At 40.3% G+C, this 16029-nt stretch overlaps 2 protein-coding genes across 2 annotated transcripts; one reads left to right on the top strand and one right to left on the bottom strand.

Annotated features, from left to right (window-relative positions):
- Positions 1 to 1035: 1035 nt before the first annotated feature.
- On the bottom strand, positions 1036 to 13076 carry rbfox1l (RNA binding fox-1 homolog 1, like). Its single transcript, XM_069142647.1, has 12 exons — positions 12659 to 13076; positions 7724 to 7960; positions 4468 to 4647; positions 4311 to 4364; positions 4132 to 4224; positions 3976 to 4045; positions 3807 to 3866; positions 3569 to 3704; positions 3447 to 3486; positions 3293 to 3360; positions 2231 to 2312; positions 1036 to 2148 (listed from the first exon to the last, which is right to left on the bottom strand). Exons 1-12 carry the CDS (start codon positions 12743 to 12745, stop codon positions 2104 to 2106), a joined length of 1152 nt encoding a protein of 383 aa, XP_068998748.1. The 5' UTR covers positions 12746 to 13076; the 3' UTR covers positions 1036 to 2103.
- A 444-nt stretch (positions 13077 to 13520) lies between these two features.
- On the top strand, positions 13521 to 15899 carry rps9 (ribosomal protein S9). The gene is made up of 5 exons (XM_069142648.1): positions 13521 to 13598; positions 14404 to 14516; positions 14642 to 14764; positions 14938 to 15124; positions 15641 to 15899. The coding sequence occupies exons 2-5, from the start codon at positions 14420 to 14422 to the stop codon at positions 15816 to 15818; spliced, it is 585 nt and encodes a 194-aa protein (XP_068998749.1). The 5' UTR covers positions 13521 to 13598; positions 14404 to 14419; the 3' UTR covers positions 15819 to 15899.
- The last annotated feature ends 130 nt before the right edge of the window (positions 15900 to 16029 follow it).

Consider the following 16029-nt stretch of genomic DNA (forward strand, 5'->3'; position numbering starts at 1 on the left):
TTCAATGAATCACATATAATAACAAATATTACAGTAATTACAGATTAAGATGGCAAATGTTCAAAACATTTGCAAAAAGATCAGCAAACTACTGTTTAACTGTTTAAGTAATTATTTATAAATAAGCTTTTCTAAATTGTTCACTAATCAGTTTTTCGTGAGATATAACCTGGCTGTCTGGCATAAGAAAGTGCTTGAAAGATAGAGACAAAGAAACTAAAACAACAGCTACAGGACAGGCCGGAGAGCGGAGCTGCAAGACCAGAGCTCAGAGGTATCTAAGAAATTGGGTCAGAGAAGGAAACAAACGGAAGGAGCCGTCGAGCAAGGAGCAAAAACTATCTTTAATATAATGACGAGAAAAAGAAGCCAGATCTGCAGGAAATAGAGCAGCGGAAGAGAGAAAATAATTATACATCATGCAGCGAGAGAGAATGTCATCAGAAAAAGTTACAGACACTCAGAATAGTTAATTAGCAGAAAAAAAGATTAAAATCTAGGGGAAAATCTCATGGAGAACATCTATACTATATACAACTAATAAAAAGAAGAATAAAGCCAGAGAATTTAGAAGTTTAGAAAGTGCAGAAAACACAGGAAGACAGCTGAGGAAAGATTTCATGTACATGTATAAACAGTGGAGCAAAGTAGAGCAGAAAGAAGGAGAAACAAATCTGAAAGACGAGAGGAAAAATTATTTAGTGAGGCAACAAGACAGCAAAGTACTGAGATACAGAAATGAGGACAGAGAGCAAGCAGAAGAATGAAACTGTATGAAGCCTGATGGGAATAATCCAGACACATTTGATACGATGGGATCGAGTCTTAGAAATCTTCAGTAAAAACGTGACATGCGTCGTCTGCTGTTTTAACCTGAGTGTCATTACTACTTCACGTGTGATACATTTTTTTTTGAGTCAGATCGCAAGCTGAGGTGGCAACAGAGCCGCACAGAAACAGGAACACAGAAAGTGATGAGAAATGAAAAAAAAAGTTTCGGAAAATGTGAGGAATCAATAAAGAACAGAATAGGGAAAGAGGGGAAACGGTTTTATTTAGAGGTAAACATCAAACAAAGCAGAAAAGAGTGCAACAGAAACAAAGACTAGGCCTAAAAAAAAAATTCACTGATACAAGCAAAGAAGTCATTCAACATATCTGAGGGAGGAAGGAGAGAGAAAAAACAGGAAAAGATGACAGTGAAGGGCACTGACGAGTGACAAGACGATGGTCAGAAAATTCACATTCTAGTGATGAGCAGGTTTGTGTCGTAAAAGCCAACAGCAGAAAGTAAATCAGCAACTCGGTAAAATAAAACTCCTGGGTGAGTAGAGGAGAAGCAACAAAAGGCACTTGACTGATATCAGACTCATCAGATCGTGAGGTACGAAGCCACAGAAACAGACAGGTTTATGGACAGAAAGGAAGTCATAGAAACTGCCATGAAAACAGGATTAGTTGTATAACAGCTGTATGAAAAGCTAAACATGAATGAGAGGTAGATAGTTAGAAAGGCAAAAAACAAAAAACTACATCCAGACAAACAGTAGCTCTGTATTTGTAATAGTGATTCCAGCGTCACAGCTGTCGCTCAGTCGACTGAGTAACTGAACAATGTTGATGTATAGCCTCACACATTATGCTCACACACACACACGCACACGCACACACACGCTCAAATACAGATTTACTAAATAACTGCCATCAAAAATAAGTCGTCAACATTGTTAAAAAATTGACAAAAAAAATTCCCACATTTTAAACACAGTATTTCCCACCAGCTCTCCCTTATGAAGCAGTGGCAATTACATCAGCAAATTCAGAAAACAATAATCAGTTAAAGGTTTAAAACCACTGTCTATAAATTACACAATATCCTCTTCCATGTGCTAAGTGTTCTTCAGCAGAATGGACAGTAAAAGGGTCCTACAGTATTTATGACTTCAAGCTGTTTAGTCTCTTGAGGAGAGGCTGTGATGGAGACAGGAGGTAGAAGATAACTTGTCCTGCAGCGTCCATGGATCAGCCAATCCCAGAGTTCAGGAGAAATGTTTCCCTGCCCCCTCCCCCACATACACACACCCCACCCCCACCCCCCCCGGCTCAGTAAGGGGTGAAGCGGTTGTATCCTCCTCTGTACAAACTGGCCTGTTGACAGAAGCAGACTGCTGTTAGCCACAAATATAACGACATCACAGCTTTCAACAGAGGCTGTTCTGACTGAGCTCACCATTGTACCAACTCCATATGTCGTCGTTGGTCCAACCGAGTGGTGATAGGGATCCGCAGCTGTGGTGTAAACTCGTCCGTATCTGGTCAAAGACATCAGAAGCAAATGTAAATGTCACACACGCTGCTTTTAAGCCTTCTTTGTTTATTCATTTTGCTGCAGAGCAATTCAATTATGTTTCAGTTTTTGAAGCCTGCTCTATGTTCACAAACATAAAACTACTTACATTTAAACACCTTTCTCTGATCTGAATTAACTTTAATAAAATCCAGCGTGGGTAATTTGAGTGTGATTCTAAAATGAAAGCTACTAAACAAGCCTCAAATTCCTAATAGACATGACCTCAGCTGTGACCTTGGGCTGCACATTTACTTTACTGCTGGGAGAAGAGGGAAAAAAAATAACGTTTTTTTTCTATTTATACCAACTAAAGTTGACGTATATTTATTTTAATACATCATTCAGTTAACGAGTAAACTCTTACGACTTTAGTTTGGTTTTTTTGTGTCCCATAGTACACTGTCCACTCACGGTGAATATTTACTGGTAAATGTTGCCTGTTTGAGGAAGTGCAAAGCCTTCTCATTACCACTACAACAAAATCTTGCAACAAATTTGTTGCGAGCAAGTTTCTCTGCAAAAGGCAATTTTAATACAGGAACATTTAAAATGCTACAAATCATGTGAAATTTTGTATTTTGATGTAAACAAAATGTTTTGTAAAAATGTAAAAAGCAGAAAAATAATACTGGATTTTTTAGGCTGAAACAAATATTTGGGAGTTTAAAAGGTCTGGTAATAATATGTCAGCCAATAGCTAAATAGCTTCATAAACATATCTTAAATAGGTTTTTTTTTCACTGAATTGTGACCAGAAAATAAACTGGACAGAAACATATTTTGACATTTCTGTTTACTTATCAGCCAACACATACTTTACTAGAAAAGACTTCCCATCCTTAGAAAGTGTCAGAACAGACTTAAAAGCAACTTTATGATGTTGGAAACATTGTGAAGGTACTGAAATACATTCATCTTTATGTGCTTTGTTCGTCTGCCTACCCATCACTGTAGGTTGCCGTGGCAGCAGATGCTGATTGAGCCACTCTGTAAGCGGTAGGGTAGCCTCCCTGTATGGAAAAAAATAACACAACTTAAATATGGCAATAGCAAATGGTTTACTGTTGTAAATGTGGGAGAGTGTGCAGCTACTTACATAAACTTCTGCTCCATACAGTCCATCCTGATATACAACCCTGAAAAGATTAATAAAATCAAGATCAAAATGTGTCATTGGGAAGTAAAAGAATGTAGAGCTGTCACTGGATGCAGTCTTACCCAGGATAGGCGGGCACAGCAGTAGGTGTAGCTGCAGCAGAGCGGATCGTGTTGTAGACGGCTCGACCCCGGCCACGCAGCGCAGACCCCCGGTACGCCAAGGTGGGAGTCGCTACAGGGTACGGAAAACTGGCGACTAAATCAGCACAGAGGGAGACAAAAGGTAAATGATAGGAGAAGTAAAAATGTACAGTGCTGGTCATCTCTCAGGAGTGGTGACACATCAGTGTTGACTTACCTGTATAGAGTTCAGGTGCATACATCGCCCCCATGACAGGGTTGATCTTCCATCCAGAGGCTACGGAGAAATAAAAAGACTATTGCTTTCTTCCAGCCTTAAACAGAACCCCCAAAGATCAGTCACACCCCAAAACGAAACGAGCAAATATTAATGAGGTGTTTCTTACTTGAAATTTCACCACTCACGAGAGGCGCCTGGGGCTTCTTGGTAACTACTCTTGCAGTGGCATTATTAACCTGGGGAAACAAGTTAAAAGAAAAAAGTCAGCTATGCAGAATGAAAATGTGGAAACAGACTGAACAGATTGGAAATCCTTCCTCACCTCAATCTTTCTCCCCTCCACGATAGTCCCATTTAGCTTTTCTCTTGCTCTGTCAGCCTCAGTGGCACTCTCAAACGTGACGAATCCAAAGCCCTGCATGTTTGATTGTTAATTTCTTTTGTTCAGTAAAAATAATTTTCACATCAGAGTTAGCTCTGATGATTTTCTGTGCTGCTCACCTTTGACCCCCGCTCATTGAAGATGATTTCTACATCAAGGATCTTGCCAAATTGCTGCAAGTGTCAGATTAAGTTTTTATGTCAGTATACAAGAAGATTTAACACAGAGGAGGTAATTTAATTTACAGTAACAATATGGGCTGTGTGGATGTCATACCCCAAACATCTGCCGGAGGTCTGGGTCTCTGAAGCGAAAAGGGATGTTGGAGACATGGAGGCGTTTCGGTTGGGCCTTACCTGACCCCTCCTCATCACTTCCACTTCCTGCTCCGCCCCCTGATGACACAGACACGCTGAGAGACTGGGGGTCAGAGGTCACAGGGGCCAGAACATCCTCCTGACAGTGAGAAAGTATGAAACAAGGAAAGGAGGAGGAAGAGAGGAGGCAAATACGTGGATAGACGAAGAATGGACGAGAAGAAAGAGGACATGAAAGAACAAACAGAAACAGAAAGATGGAAAACAAAAGATGGAAAGGGTGTGAATGAGATGAGACAGATGTGAAGAAAAACGAGGAGAGGGCGTCAGTAGAAAAACAAAGAAAGAAAGGGAAGAAATAACAGGAGTCAATTCAACAAAATCCAGCAACATTGCTCAGAGGATTTCTCTTTGTGTAAAGATTTGGTTGCGTAAGCATCACATCCATGAAGCAAAGATCATTTTCATGAGATCAAGTGAATCAAACCAAGTTCAACGAGCATTCAGCAACCAGTGACCCTTCTCAGGCAAATGTAAGGAGCCGTGAAAAGGCCTTTATTTTAGTGAGCTGGGTCTGAATACATGCCTGTAGGAGAGTATAAAGACTGATGCCCAGTACACTAACCATAAAGATATCTGATATTAAAACTACATGTGCTCATTCCAGCTGTGGTAAAGAGTGGAAAATTATTTCAAGCTCCCATGAAAAACACAAATTCAGACTAGTTGTAATTACATTAAATACAAATAGGACCTGTAAACATGTATAAACTGCCCCATGCAGAAGAATTCAAGGACTAATGTGCCAAAACCAAAACATTCAGTATCCCACAATGCACCACGATGCTAGTGTGTGTGCATGTATGTGTCGGTCAACCAGCATCGTAAACCGTTGCAAGAGAAGTGTTAAAAAAATACTTTTAAAACAAATGAATGAGTCCAAACAAGAACATGAGAATGAAAAGATCTGCAAGAAAGGCAAAATAAAACTGGTGAGCTTCAGCAGTGTGAGAAAGAGAAGGTGCAGAGAGCAAAAGAAAGAAAGAAAGAAAAAAAAATCAATTTTAAAAAGCAGAGAAAATCACTGTAAAATCTATCACTCTAATTGAAATAAGAACTGCAGTCCCAAGACTTGAGTATTAGCATTCTAGTACCAAGAGGCAGATAAACAGTGAAAAAGGCCTCAGTGCAGCAGTGAAAGATAAAATTAAAATTAAAGTAAACAAGGCAAAGAAGGTGCGCAAAAAGCTGGAAAAGGAGGGTGATGGGCAGAAGGCAAGGGGGACAGAGATCAAAACTGAAATGTCAGTCTGGGGTCACGGTGCCACTTTTCTGCCAAAGGTTAAAGGTCATTTGTCAAGGGGCATAATTAATAAGTTGGGGATAGACAGAAAAAGAGACTCATTCACCCAGAGAGGCGTTTTATAAACACATAAAGGCACACAGGCCACTGGAGTACACTACACCGGCCAGCTGTGGCTCACCCACCCACACACACACACACTACACACAGACTAAAGTGGAAGAGGAGTGGGAGACAGGGAGACAGGGTTGAGTTGGGTGGTGGTTTCATGTCACGATGCAGAATTGTGTTCTGGACCTTAGCGATATTTCAGAGGGGGAAAAGGGGGTCATCTGGTCGGCCTCCCCCTTTGACCCCCTCCCTCCGTGGCGACGTCTCAACTTTCCCCGAAAATCAGCAGGGACCCAAGTATGTCAGGGGCTCTAGTAATAAAATATATAGATGGGGCCACAAAACACCATTTATGAGAGGAGGAAGAGACGTGCTGCAGAAGCAGGACACAGAGCCGACCTGCCACACAGATCAGACTAAACAACTCTGTCTATATCAGAGCGGACGTTTCATGCCTGAAGGACACTTGATCATCTCAACTGCACTGCAAAAAAAAAGTAGTTCCAATTGCTCTCTACAAAAAACCCTGTAAATTCTTCATAAAAGTGAATAATCTTCCAATTTTTGCAGAATATTTCAACCTGTTTCCAGACGCAATTATATTTTCAGGGAGTCTTCAGCTCTGCAAGGCTGTGGTGGTTAATGAGCTAAATGCTAACCTGAGCATGCTAACATGCTCACAATGACAATTACTAACACAAGAACCTGGGGTTAAAGTGATCAGTACAGTCATATTTATCCTTTGGGAAGAGTGAATATCTCTCTAGTATGCTGACAAAAACAGAGCCAGCAGACATATATAATGTTTACAAGGTAGGCTATAACCATTATCAAGTATCGCCATGTTAGCATAGTAAATTTTAACCTGATGGCAGCACTAGATGTTTTCATTCAGGGACTGCATCTTCTGGCGACCCTGAATGTCTGCAACAGATTTTACAACAATCTATCAAAAAGTTGTCAAAAGCTCACTGTGGCGTTAGAGAAAAAGTCAGAGGGGTTCATTAGGATTCAGGTCTGTAGGATTCATCCTCGGGGGATCGTGAACATTTGTACAAAATCTCTGTCAATCCATCTATTCTCTTGTTGCCAAGATATTTCAGTCTGAAACTCAGTGACACAGCAGTCATGACATGGTGTTAACACAGGAAAAAAATAAAAGTACAATGCCAGTTTCTGCACTAGAATAATAAATAAATAAATTTGAAAATACTTTTATTACACATTTGTTATTGGAAACAGGTTGAAATAATTGTATTGCTCTAGTCGTAAAGAAAATAACACTTTAGTGACAAAATATTTGTTTTGCAATGTCACAAATTGTGTTAAAAAATATTTGTATATTAAAAAAATTATTGAAACAGTAAATTATATCCTGTATCAGAAATCAGTTGGTTTTCTGGGTTGGAAGAAGAACCATAAAATCATAACATGCACTTTATAAACCTCCTCTGGAGGTATATAAACACATTACATAATCTTGAAAGGTGATCTGGTTTACTACCTGCTGAATAAGACACAGCGGAGGAGGAATTTATTTTCAACAACAAATCCCCTCTCAGCTGTCTCCCCTACTTTGCTGCTCAGAGTGTGAGCGGCATTTCCGTACAAGGACATAACATTGGAAGTGGGACTCTATATATAGAAAGAAACTTTATCTGGGTGTGTTGCTCTGGTAGGACATATGAAAGGACTACCTGTTGCAGCAGGGCTGCTTGTCACATTAAATTACTGAAGATCATGTTTTATTGGGAGATGAAGCTCTTGTCATGACATTAAGATCATCACAAACTGCTCTTACCGTGTTACTGGATGTCAGAGTGTCCGCCCCGTCATGCTGAGGGCCCTGATAGACTCTGAGCTGGGGATGCTCGGGGTACTCTGAACTGGGATGTGCGGAGCTAAAGTCAAGAGTGGGAAGTCTGCCCGCTGATGTTGGTGGACCTTGACCTGGTGGTGGGTAAGAAGGTGGAGCAGCGTAGACCTGTGGCAGGGAGGGGTCTCCGCTGCCTGGGCCAGCCTCCTGAGTGGGGCCCCCCTAAGGCACAGAGAGAGCAAGGAGGGAGGAATGAGCCACTGCTCATAGAAATATCACATGTCATATAGATGTAAACAAACTAATCACCAGATGTTGTTGTTGTTCTACTTTTACAATCTGTTGTCAGTTTGAAGATGGAAAGTTGATGCTGCCACATACTGAACAGACAAACTGTACCACAATAACAATGACACATGCATGAATGTCATAACAAAGGGGCATTCCACAAAATGTACACATGAAAATCAGGTTACTTGTCACAGGGAGTGATACTCTGAACAGTTGAATCATTTCTGAGAAAGTAACCACAATCAGATCCAATTTGAGACTTTTTGACACATACAAAAACAAAAGTTTGAAAGATGTAGGTATTTATCAGGCAAGGACGGTCTAAAAAATAAAAATGCAAAGCACTTACGCTTATTTAGGCCAAGTTCTTGTACATCTTGTAAATCGAATGAGAAAAATCCAGTTTCTTTCAGCTTCTCAAATTGAAGGATTTGCGGCCTTTTTGTGTTTAAATAATTGTAAATGAGATGTTATGCATTATGGACAATCAAACAAAAAATACTTGAGCTCTGGAGGATTATGATGTTCATTTTGCACAATTATCACACCATTTAGGTCATTCTTAACTTAAAAAAAACTGAACAATTGCTGAAAATCCTCCACTACAGCCATAAAAAGAGCTATAAGGGGAGTTTAGATTTCAATTACATATTTAAGGATGGATGAACTGGATGAACTGATTCATTTTTTTAAGCAGCTTCAAATCACATAATTTCTTTCAAAAAGAAAGAAAGAATTTGTTTTTCTTTGATGTGAGCAAATATAATAGAATCAACATTAAAAAAAAAAGGAAAAAAAAGTATTCTGACTAACAGAGCTGAACTGTACGGACACTGAGGTAAACAATCATCAGGTACAGCTTTTAGACGAAAGAATTACCCAGTAAAGAACTGAAAGCATTGTCTTACCCCCTTACTGCATTCCTCAATCTCTGATGCATTGTCCAACAACTGCCGCATGTTTTAATGCCAGCTAACCACCCGCCCACCGCACCGTAAGTTCTACTCATCCACCAATCACATCAAATGATTACCAGAGGGAGAGGACCAGGGGGCCACACCAGCTGTGGACATCTGTAACTGTCAATCACCTCGTTACCCTCCACCCACCGAGACAGACTACAGACAGAGCTCTTCCCACAGCATGAGGTTGAATCCATATGCACCACATCATGCTAAAGGTCACCTCTAAGAATATCATGCTGGAGAGGCCAACATGGTTTCATTACTTTACAGAGACATTTTCTTTAACAATATATCTCCTGCTACTTTATCTTGCATTTGGTGGAGTACGCTTTGTTGCCTTCTGAGAAACTGAAGACTATAAAATAATTATTAAAATTTTTAGTTTTGGTCTCTATCCTAAGACCATCAGTTGGATCATCAGTCACATAAACATACCTGCTTTATTGTTCGCTGTATTTCTGACTTCATGCTTAGATATTTAGGAATGAGTGCTAACATCGCACAGAGAGACACAGTGCGGGAACTGAATACATTAAAATTATCTCCTGCACTAAATGCGGCTGCTTGTGTAACTATATACTTTTGCTTCAGTACACTTATCCTACTGCAGTACCGATTAAGAGTCGTACAACATTCAATAAACTCATAGAATGTTGTCTCGCTGTTAGTTGTATATTTCTTGTCAGTGTTTCAGGATATATTAAAAACAGCCTTAAGTGCTGACATTATCTCCGAAAATTTAGAAAAGGAGAGGAGAGGGTTTCCTTAACCTGTAGAAAATCCTAAGATTTGTACATCCACATCGGTAGCTAAAATATGACTCATTGAGTTTGAATTCCTCAGCAGTAATGTGCTTTAATAGGGAACTTTTCTATAGCAGTGATGATATTTTCACTTAATCAGTGGATTAGATAACTTCTTCACTCTCCCCGACATCCCCGTGTTGCCTTGCAAGCCAATTCACACCAATGAGTCCGTCAGCATCAGGATTTAGAAGAATCTTTTATAATTAAAACTTTCTCCACTGTCATCTCATTATGTGTCATATAGCTCTCGATCAGCTGTTGGACTTTAGAGGTGTGAAAAATTTGAGATTTGTAGATGCAAAATCAAGGAGTAACATGATGAAGCATAGATGAAGGAAGGAACTAACTGTCAATCAAACCTTTGGGCCAATACTAAACCACAGTTCTCTCTGGCTGGTAGCGTTACATTGGTTTGGTCTCATTGTTTATGTGTTGGATGTCACCTTTTGCCATAAAACAGGATTTCGATTTAGAATTCCTCAGTTTTATTTTGTTCAATCAGAGTATGAATCCCAGTGAACCAGAATCAGATGTAATGCACACAGCAAAAGTTATTTTGACTGTTTTAATTCTGTTTGATTGTGTGCGGAACCTTGGTCAACCTCTGTGTTTAAATGTGCTATTTTGCAGGTATTTGGTCATGTACTGCCGCATTAAACAAATATAAAATGTTGACTTGAAAGTAAATAGATAAAAAGTCAGGGGCTTGTTTATTATAATATTTCACTCTGCAGGGGACAAAAATGTCAGGATCAGAGCAACCAATCCAACAGACGTGGAGACATTTCAGTCAAAACCACCACAAAGGTCAAAAGTTGAGATCACCAAAGTCAGCAGGATTCATCCTCTGGGGACCAGGAAGGTCTGTAAATTCAAGTGAATTTCTGTGCAATTCATTCAACTGTCTGCAGCAAAGTTGTGGACAGAAAACTGACTGAATGATCCTCCCATGTTGTAATGCAAACTCCACATCTCATTCAGCCTTAACTATTGTGCTGGAACATGTTTCCAAACATGTCAACACTGACTTGTGCCTGCTCTGTTTCCCATTTATCTTAACAAACAACCAGTGTGGCTGCCTTGGCCCTCTTTCCAGATAAAAAAAAAAAAAGAAAAAAAAAGTGACACATGGGTGAAGATAGCAGTCTGTTGGATATCACTGTCAGCTCTGCTTTCTCTCTTTGTATTCCCGCAGACTGTAACTGTGCCTCATTCAGTATCACAGTGTCAGCAAGTGTACAGACTCTGTGCTCCCCTCTCCACCTCACAGGCTTTTTTTGATTGCCATTTGTTGCCTATTTCTCTCGTCTCGCTCTTCAGCTGTCACTTTGTGGTCAGAGGTCAACGGCTCGGAGCCAGGTGCCTGCTGGGACAGCTGCCACAGGATTTACACGAGGCAACGCTAACTGCAGATGTGGCCTTTTAATGCTAGCCAAGTTGCAAATGTTAGCAACGCATAGTTTATTAATGAAACTAAATATTCCTTTTTCTATCTATCCATCCACTCCACCTGCATAACCTGCTTCCTCTTATTAAAATATATATTTGGGCTTCTGTTAAATAGCTGATAATGAAGAGAAGTAGTAAAGACAGAGGAGAGAAGACACCGACTGACATGTGACAATAATCCCTAGAGGGATTTCAAACCAAGGCTGCTGCAGTTTGATAATTGGCAGATGCTCTCTCAAACAGATGCTGCACTTCAATCATACTGACATTTCTACAAGAAACAACTGAAGGAGGGCTCAGTCCTTTGAAATGTAACACTTAAAATAAGTCAACATTATCTTATGTTCCAAGTATTTTATTCTTTAGCCTAAAAACTCAGACTTCAAGTTTTTTTTCAGCCCCAGTCTCCTTCAAACAATATCTCTCTCTCTACACCTGTTTTGTCATAGCACCCGTCTAGCTTTTATCAAATAAAGAACAGATGTGAATTGTATGCCTGAAGAGCTAAATATTCAATATTTAAATGCACAACGGGCATGTTTCACACCAATTTCAAGCACAGTTGACTTCAAAAAACAAGATAGGTGACAGAATTTCCTCCTGTGATTATCTGCTCAGGAAAGGAGGGCTAAAAATACAGCTGGTGTGAAGCACAGAGACAAGGTAGAGAGATACCAGATGCCTTGTGGCATTAGTGGTATGTCAGGTATGTCTCTTGGTATCACTGAGATCTGGTATCACTGAGACCAGTGGACTAAAGTTAAAGTGTTCTTCATTTTGAATAAATAACATGTTTCACAATCAGTGTACTTGGCACTATCCCATCGGGCCTGTATGATTTGTCATTGCTTAAATTGTTCCTCTGCACGAGATATTAAATCCCTACACCACTAAAATGAATTAGATGTAAGATGTGACTGATGAAATGAACTGGAGCCCTTTGATTTCCCCTACTAAATTAAATGTCTTCCACCTCACTAATCATGGCTTACACTTTCATTCATTTCTCAACTTACAATAAACATTCTACTTGAACTGAATGAATTAGTCAATTAACAGGAAAAACATGATTAGATTCAATACTAAAATAGTTCTTTAAAATATGCAAATATTAAGCAAAAAAGCTGAAATACATTGGTTTAAGTTTGTTAGATGTAAATATTTGCATATATTATTTACTGATAGTAAACTGATAAAGTACAATAGGAAATTTAAAAATGTAAACTTGGGATCTTTCTGACAATTTAGCAACAAATTTGATAAATAAAGAAATTTATTCGTTGATTTTGTAAAGAAATATTGTTCGTGCTTATTCCCAACCTCTGTTTCCTGAGTCACCTTTAAGCTCAAAATCTGGTGAAGATTTATGAGATATCGTGGAGTCACAGAGCAAATGAAGAGGAGTTTACCTGAAGTAGGCCAGGGTAGCATGTGGTTGTCTGTGGGTAGACGGGGAGTCCATAAGGCTGGAGAATCACAGTGGGTGAGGAGAGCATAGCCCCAAAACCAAGCTCAAGGAGACAGGGAGCAGAGGAAAATGGGTGGAAAAGGAAAATGACAGCAGGGGAAAAGGAAGGCGCACACAGAAGAGCAGGCAATCAAGCTGGAAAAAAAAGAAGAAAAATCCCAACAGGAGGAAATGGAAGATCCAGGAGGGCGAGGGGAAAGAAGGTTAAGACTCTGTTTCACCTCGCAGGTGAGTCAAACAAGAAAACACAAAGAAACTCAACGAAATAAACAATTCCTGGCCTGGAACAGACAGGATATAAAGCAGTGAAAGAGAAAGCAAGTGTGCTTCTGTGTTTCCATCAGTTGATCATGCAGCCTGACAGACAGAAACACATGCTCAGGGTCCCATTTCAGAGTTATATAAATAGTCTCCCATGTCCTTCTCCCTGTTTTTACCACCATACCTCCCTCACTCTCCCACACTTTGTAGTGCAATATTTTTCACCTCTTCCTGGACATTTAGTGCAATAACACCCTTTTCAAATGGGGTCCAGTGTTACAAAAAGCTCATAACAGGCCTTCGCCTCTTTGTGTAAAGTTTTATGATTCACTGTCTAACAGCTGCGGGTCTGTTATGATATGAAACATATTTATAATTCATTGACAAAAAAAAAAAAAAGGAGCACACATTAAGCCTGCTGTACTTCTAAAAGCTGTGCCTTCAATTCATTTCAGCTGTTGTTTTCCCGTTTGACCGACAGAGTGCAACAAACCCAACCGGTCCACTTCCGTTCAGGTGGTGAGAGGCATCATGGGACTTGTAGTGTATGCGTAGGCCTTATAAATGAATAGGAACTTCCTTTAACTTCCTCTTTACTGCGCGAAGCCTGAGCGAGATAGGTATGAGCTGCCTGCCTCATGCTACATAACAACGCAAACTCTCTGTATTAGCACCCTTACACTCAGATGTTAATAGGAAACGACCGAAAACTTCGATGTATTTCTATTAGATATCCTACCTGTCATTTTCTCACGGATTTCTAAATGGAAAAGTAGTGAATCTTAGCTTAGCTTGTCACGTTGAACAACGTGGTGCGGTGCAGTTGCGGCCTAGTCGTATGGATGACCGTAGCAGGTTTCTTGTGAATTTTAACATCATTTCTACTCGTTAAAAACATATTTAACGAATCTTCCCTGGCAGACCAGTGTTTTAAGCTTATTAATAATCCATATGTATTACTCGTTTCCATGAATTTCCCGACCGGTTCGCGTTAAAGTGCAGACAGCGGTGTCTGCAGGAGTCGCTAAACTTCTGCAGTCAAATATGCTTAAAATGACTAAATCGTGTACTTGTATTATACACTGAATTTTATACAGCGTATTAATTAGAAAGAGATGACTTTGTCTGCATTAATGCTTTTTAAAGCCGCTGGGTTTACGGTTTACACTCGCAACTTAACATTTTTGTAAATATACAATTCCAGTCACACTTAAAATAAAATTTGACTGGAATTTCAAATCACTTTATTAATACACGTTTATGTGAAATTTTATTCAGGAATAACTAGGTGGAAATGGCTCCATTGATTATTATTTTTTTTTGGTTAGGTTAGAGTTAATTTACGATATGCTTCGTTTGTGAGATGCAGAAATAATACATTTCATACTGGATGAGTAAAGCTAATGTTTGATGTTGATTTTGCAGGCACTTGTAAGCCACCATGCCCGTTGCCAGGAGTTGGGTTTGTCGCAAGACTTATGTCACCCCCCGCCGTCCCTTCGAGAAGTCCCGTCTCGACCAGGAGTTGAAACTCATTGGTATGGTGTGATTTAGCAAATATTATCACTGTACAATATAAAATGGCTTCATTCAAGACATCTTGATATACTGAGTATTTCCATTTGTTGGACTGGATATTAACTCTGGTGCATCTTCTTTCAAGGCGAGTATGGACTGAGGAACAAGCGTGAGGTGTGGAGGGTCAAGTTCACTCTGGCCAAGATCCGTAAAGCTGCCAGAGAGCTGCTCACTCTGGATGAGAAAGACCCCAAGCGTCTGTTTGAAGGTGAGCTAAATAAATTAAAAGTACTTTGTTCTGGCCAATGATTTAATTATGAATCGTCAGACTCCACTGTGGTGTCAAGAATTCCTCGTCAATGAGGCCAACATTGTCAGTGTACTCTTAATTGCCATTTGTACTCCATGTTTGGAATTAATTACTCCTGTGTGGATTTCCAGGTAATGCTTTGCTCAGGCGTCTGGTGAGGATCGGTGTGCTGGATGAGGGTAAGATGAAACTCGATTACATCCTGGGTCTGAAGGTTGAAGATTTCTTGGAGAGGAGACTGCAGACGCAGGTCTTCAAGCTTGGACTTGCCAAGAGCATCCACCATGCCCGTGTCCTTATCCGCCAGAGGCACATCCGGTAAGCTCTCGGGCTTCTTTGAAGCAAACATCAGTTAATGAAGGGTCCAAGTCTTTTGGGGGATTCATGAGAAACTGTCAATGCTTCGTCTTTCATCAGAGGACCGCCATCCTGTAACACTCTCCGTTGAGATCGGTTAAACATTTCAGCAAGGTCACTTCGGTATCAAAACCGTATACCTTGTCAGTAGACATTGCCTAGAGCCAATCCTGCCGCCAGGGGCTCAGACTGCCACTGTGGTGTTGTGGCTGTCAGGTAAGGTTGGCGGATTGCACCTCCGGGCAATTGTAGTTTTCACTACACTTTGATGTGCCAAATACTCAGGCTGATGATTTAAGTTACTAAGTCAGATTTCCTGTGGTGTCAAGAATTCCTCGTCAATGAAGCCTGCAGTAGATTGATGGCACTCGCCTGTGTACATGTTAATGAAGTTTTACACAACTCCTGAAAGAAGAGCATGTGGAAGACATTTGAACATATTTACTAAAGTCCCCCTCATCCTCTGTGTCTTGGCAGCGTGCGCAAGCAAGTGGTGAACATCCCATCTTTCGTGGTTCGTCTGGACAGCCAGAAGCACATTGACTTCTCCCTGAGGTCTCCATACGGCGGTGGACGCCCAGGCCGCGTCAAGAGAAAGAACGCCAAGAAGGGCCAGGCTGGAGCTGGAGGAGCTGACGACGAGGAGGAGGATTAAGAAGGATGTCGTGCAGGGAATGTTTTTATGCTCTCTGTTCTGTCAAAATTCTCAATAAAAATGTTTGGTGTGACCAGAGAACGGACTTGTTTCTTCCTTTTTGTTGTCCTTTAACATTGGCTGTAATTCATATTTACGGTTTAGTATTGTGACATAATGACATGAATAGTGGGGTTAGTTGTGCTATTACACCGAAGAAAGTCGACTTTGA

The sequence above is a fragment of the Embiotoca jacksoni genome, unplaced genomic scaffold (assembly GCF_022577435.1).
Source record: "Embiotoca jacksoni isolate LCO1_2020_lvr unplaced genomic scaffold, fEmbJac1.0.p SCAF_11, whole genome shotgun sequence".
NCBI classification, from domain to species: domain Eukaryota; kingdom Metazoa; phylum Chordata; class Actinopteri; family Embiotocidae; genus Embiotoca; species Embiotoca jacksoni.

Bases quoted from the DNA above. Each gene is read 5' to 3' on its own strand.
- rbfox1l (XM_069142647.1), bottom strand. From the start codon at position 12,745: ATGCTCTCCTCACCCACTGTGATTCTCCAGCCTTATGGACTCCCCGTC. The intron at 4,046-4,131 runs GTGAGGAAGGAT...TTGTTTCCCCAG, and splicing joins TGGAGGGGAGAAAGATTGAG to GTTAATAATGCCACTGCAAG. The intron at 3,487-3,568 runs GTAAGACTGCAT...TAATCTTTTCAG, and splicing joins GCTGTGCCCGCCTATCCTGG to GGTTGTATATCAGGATGGAC.
- rps9 (XM_069142648.1), top strand. From the start codon at position 14,420: ATGCCCGTTGCCAGGAGTTGGGTTTGTCGCAAGACTTATGTCACCCCC. The intron at 14,765-14,937 runs GTGAGCTAAATA...GTGGATTTCCAG, and splicing joins CCCCAAGCGTCTGTTTGAAG to GTAATGCTTTGCTCAGGCGT. The intron at 15,125-15,640 runs GTAAGCTCTCGG...GTGTCTTGGCAG, and splicing joins ATCCGCCAGAGGCACATCCG to CGTGCGCAAGCAAGTGGTGA.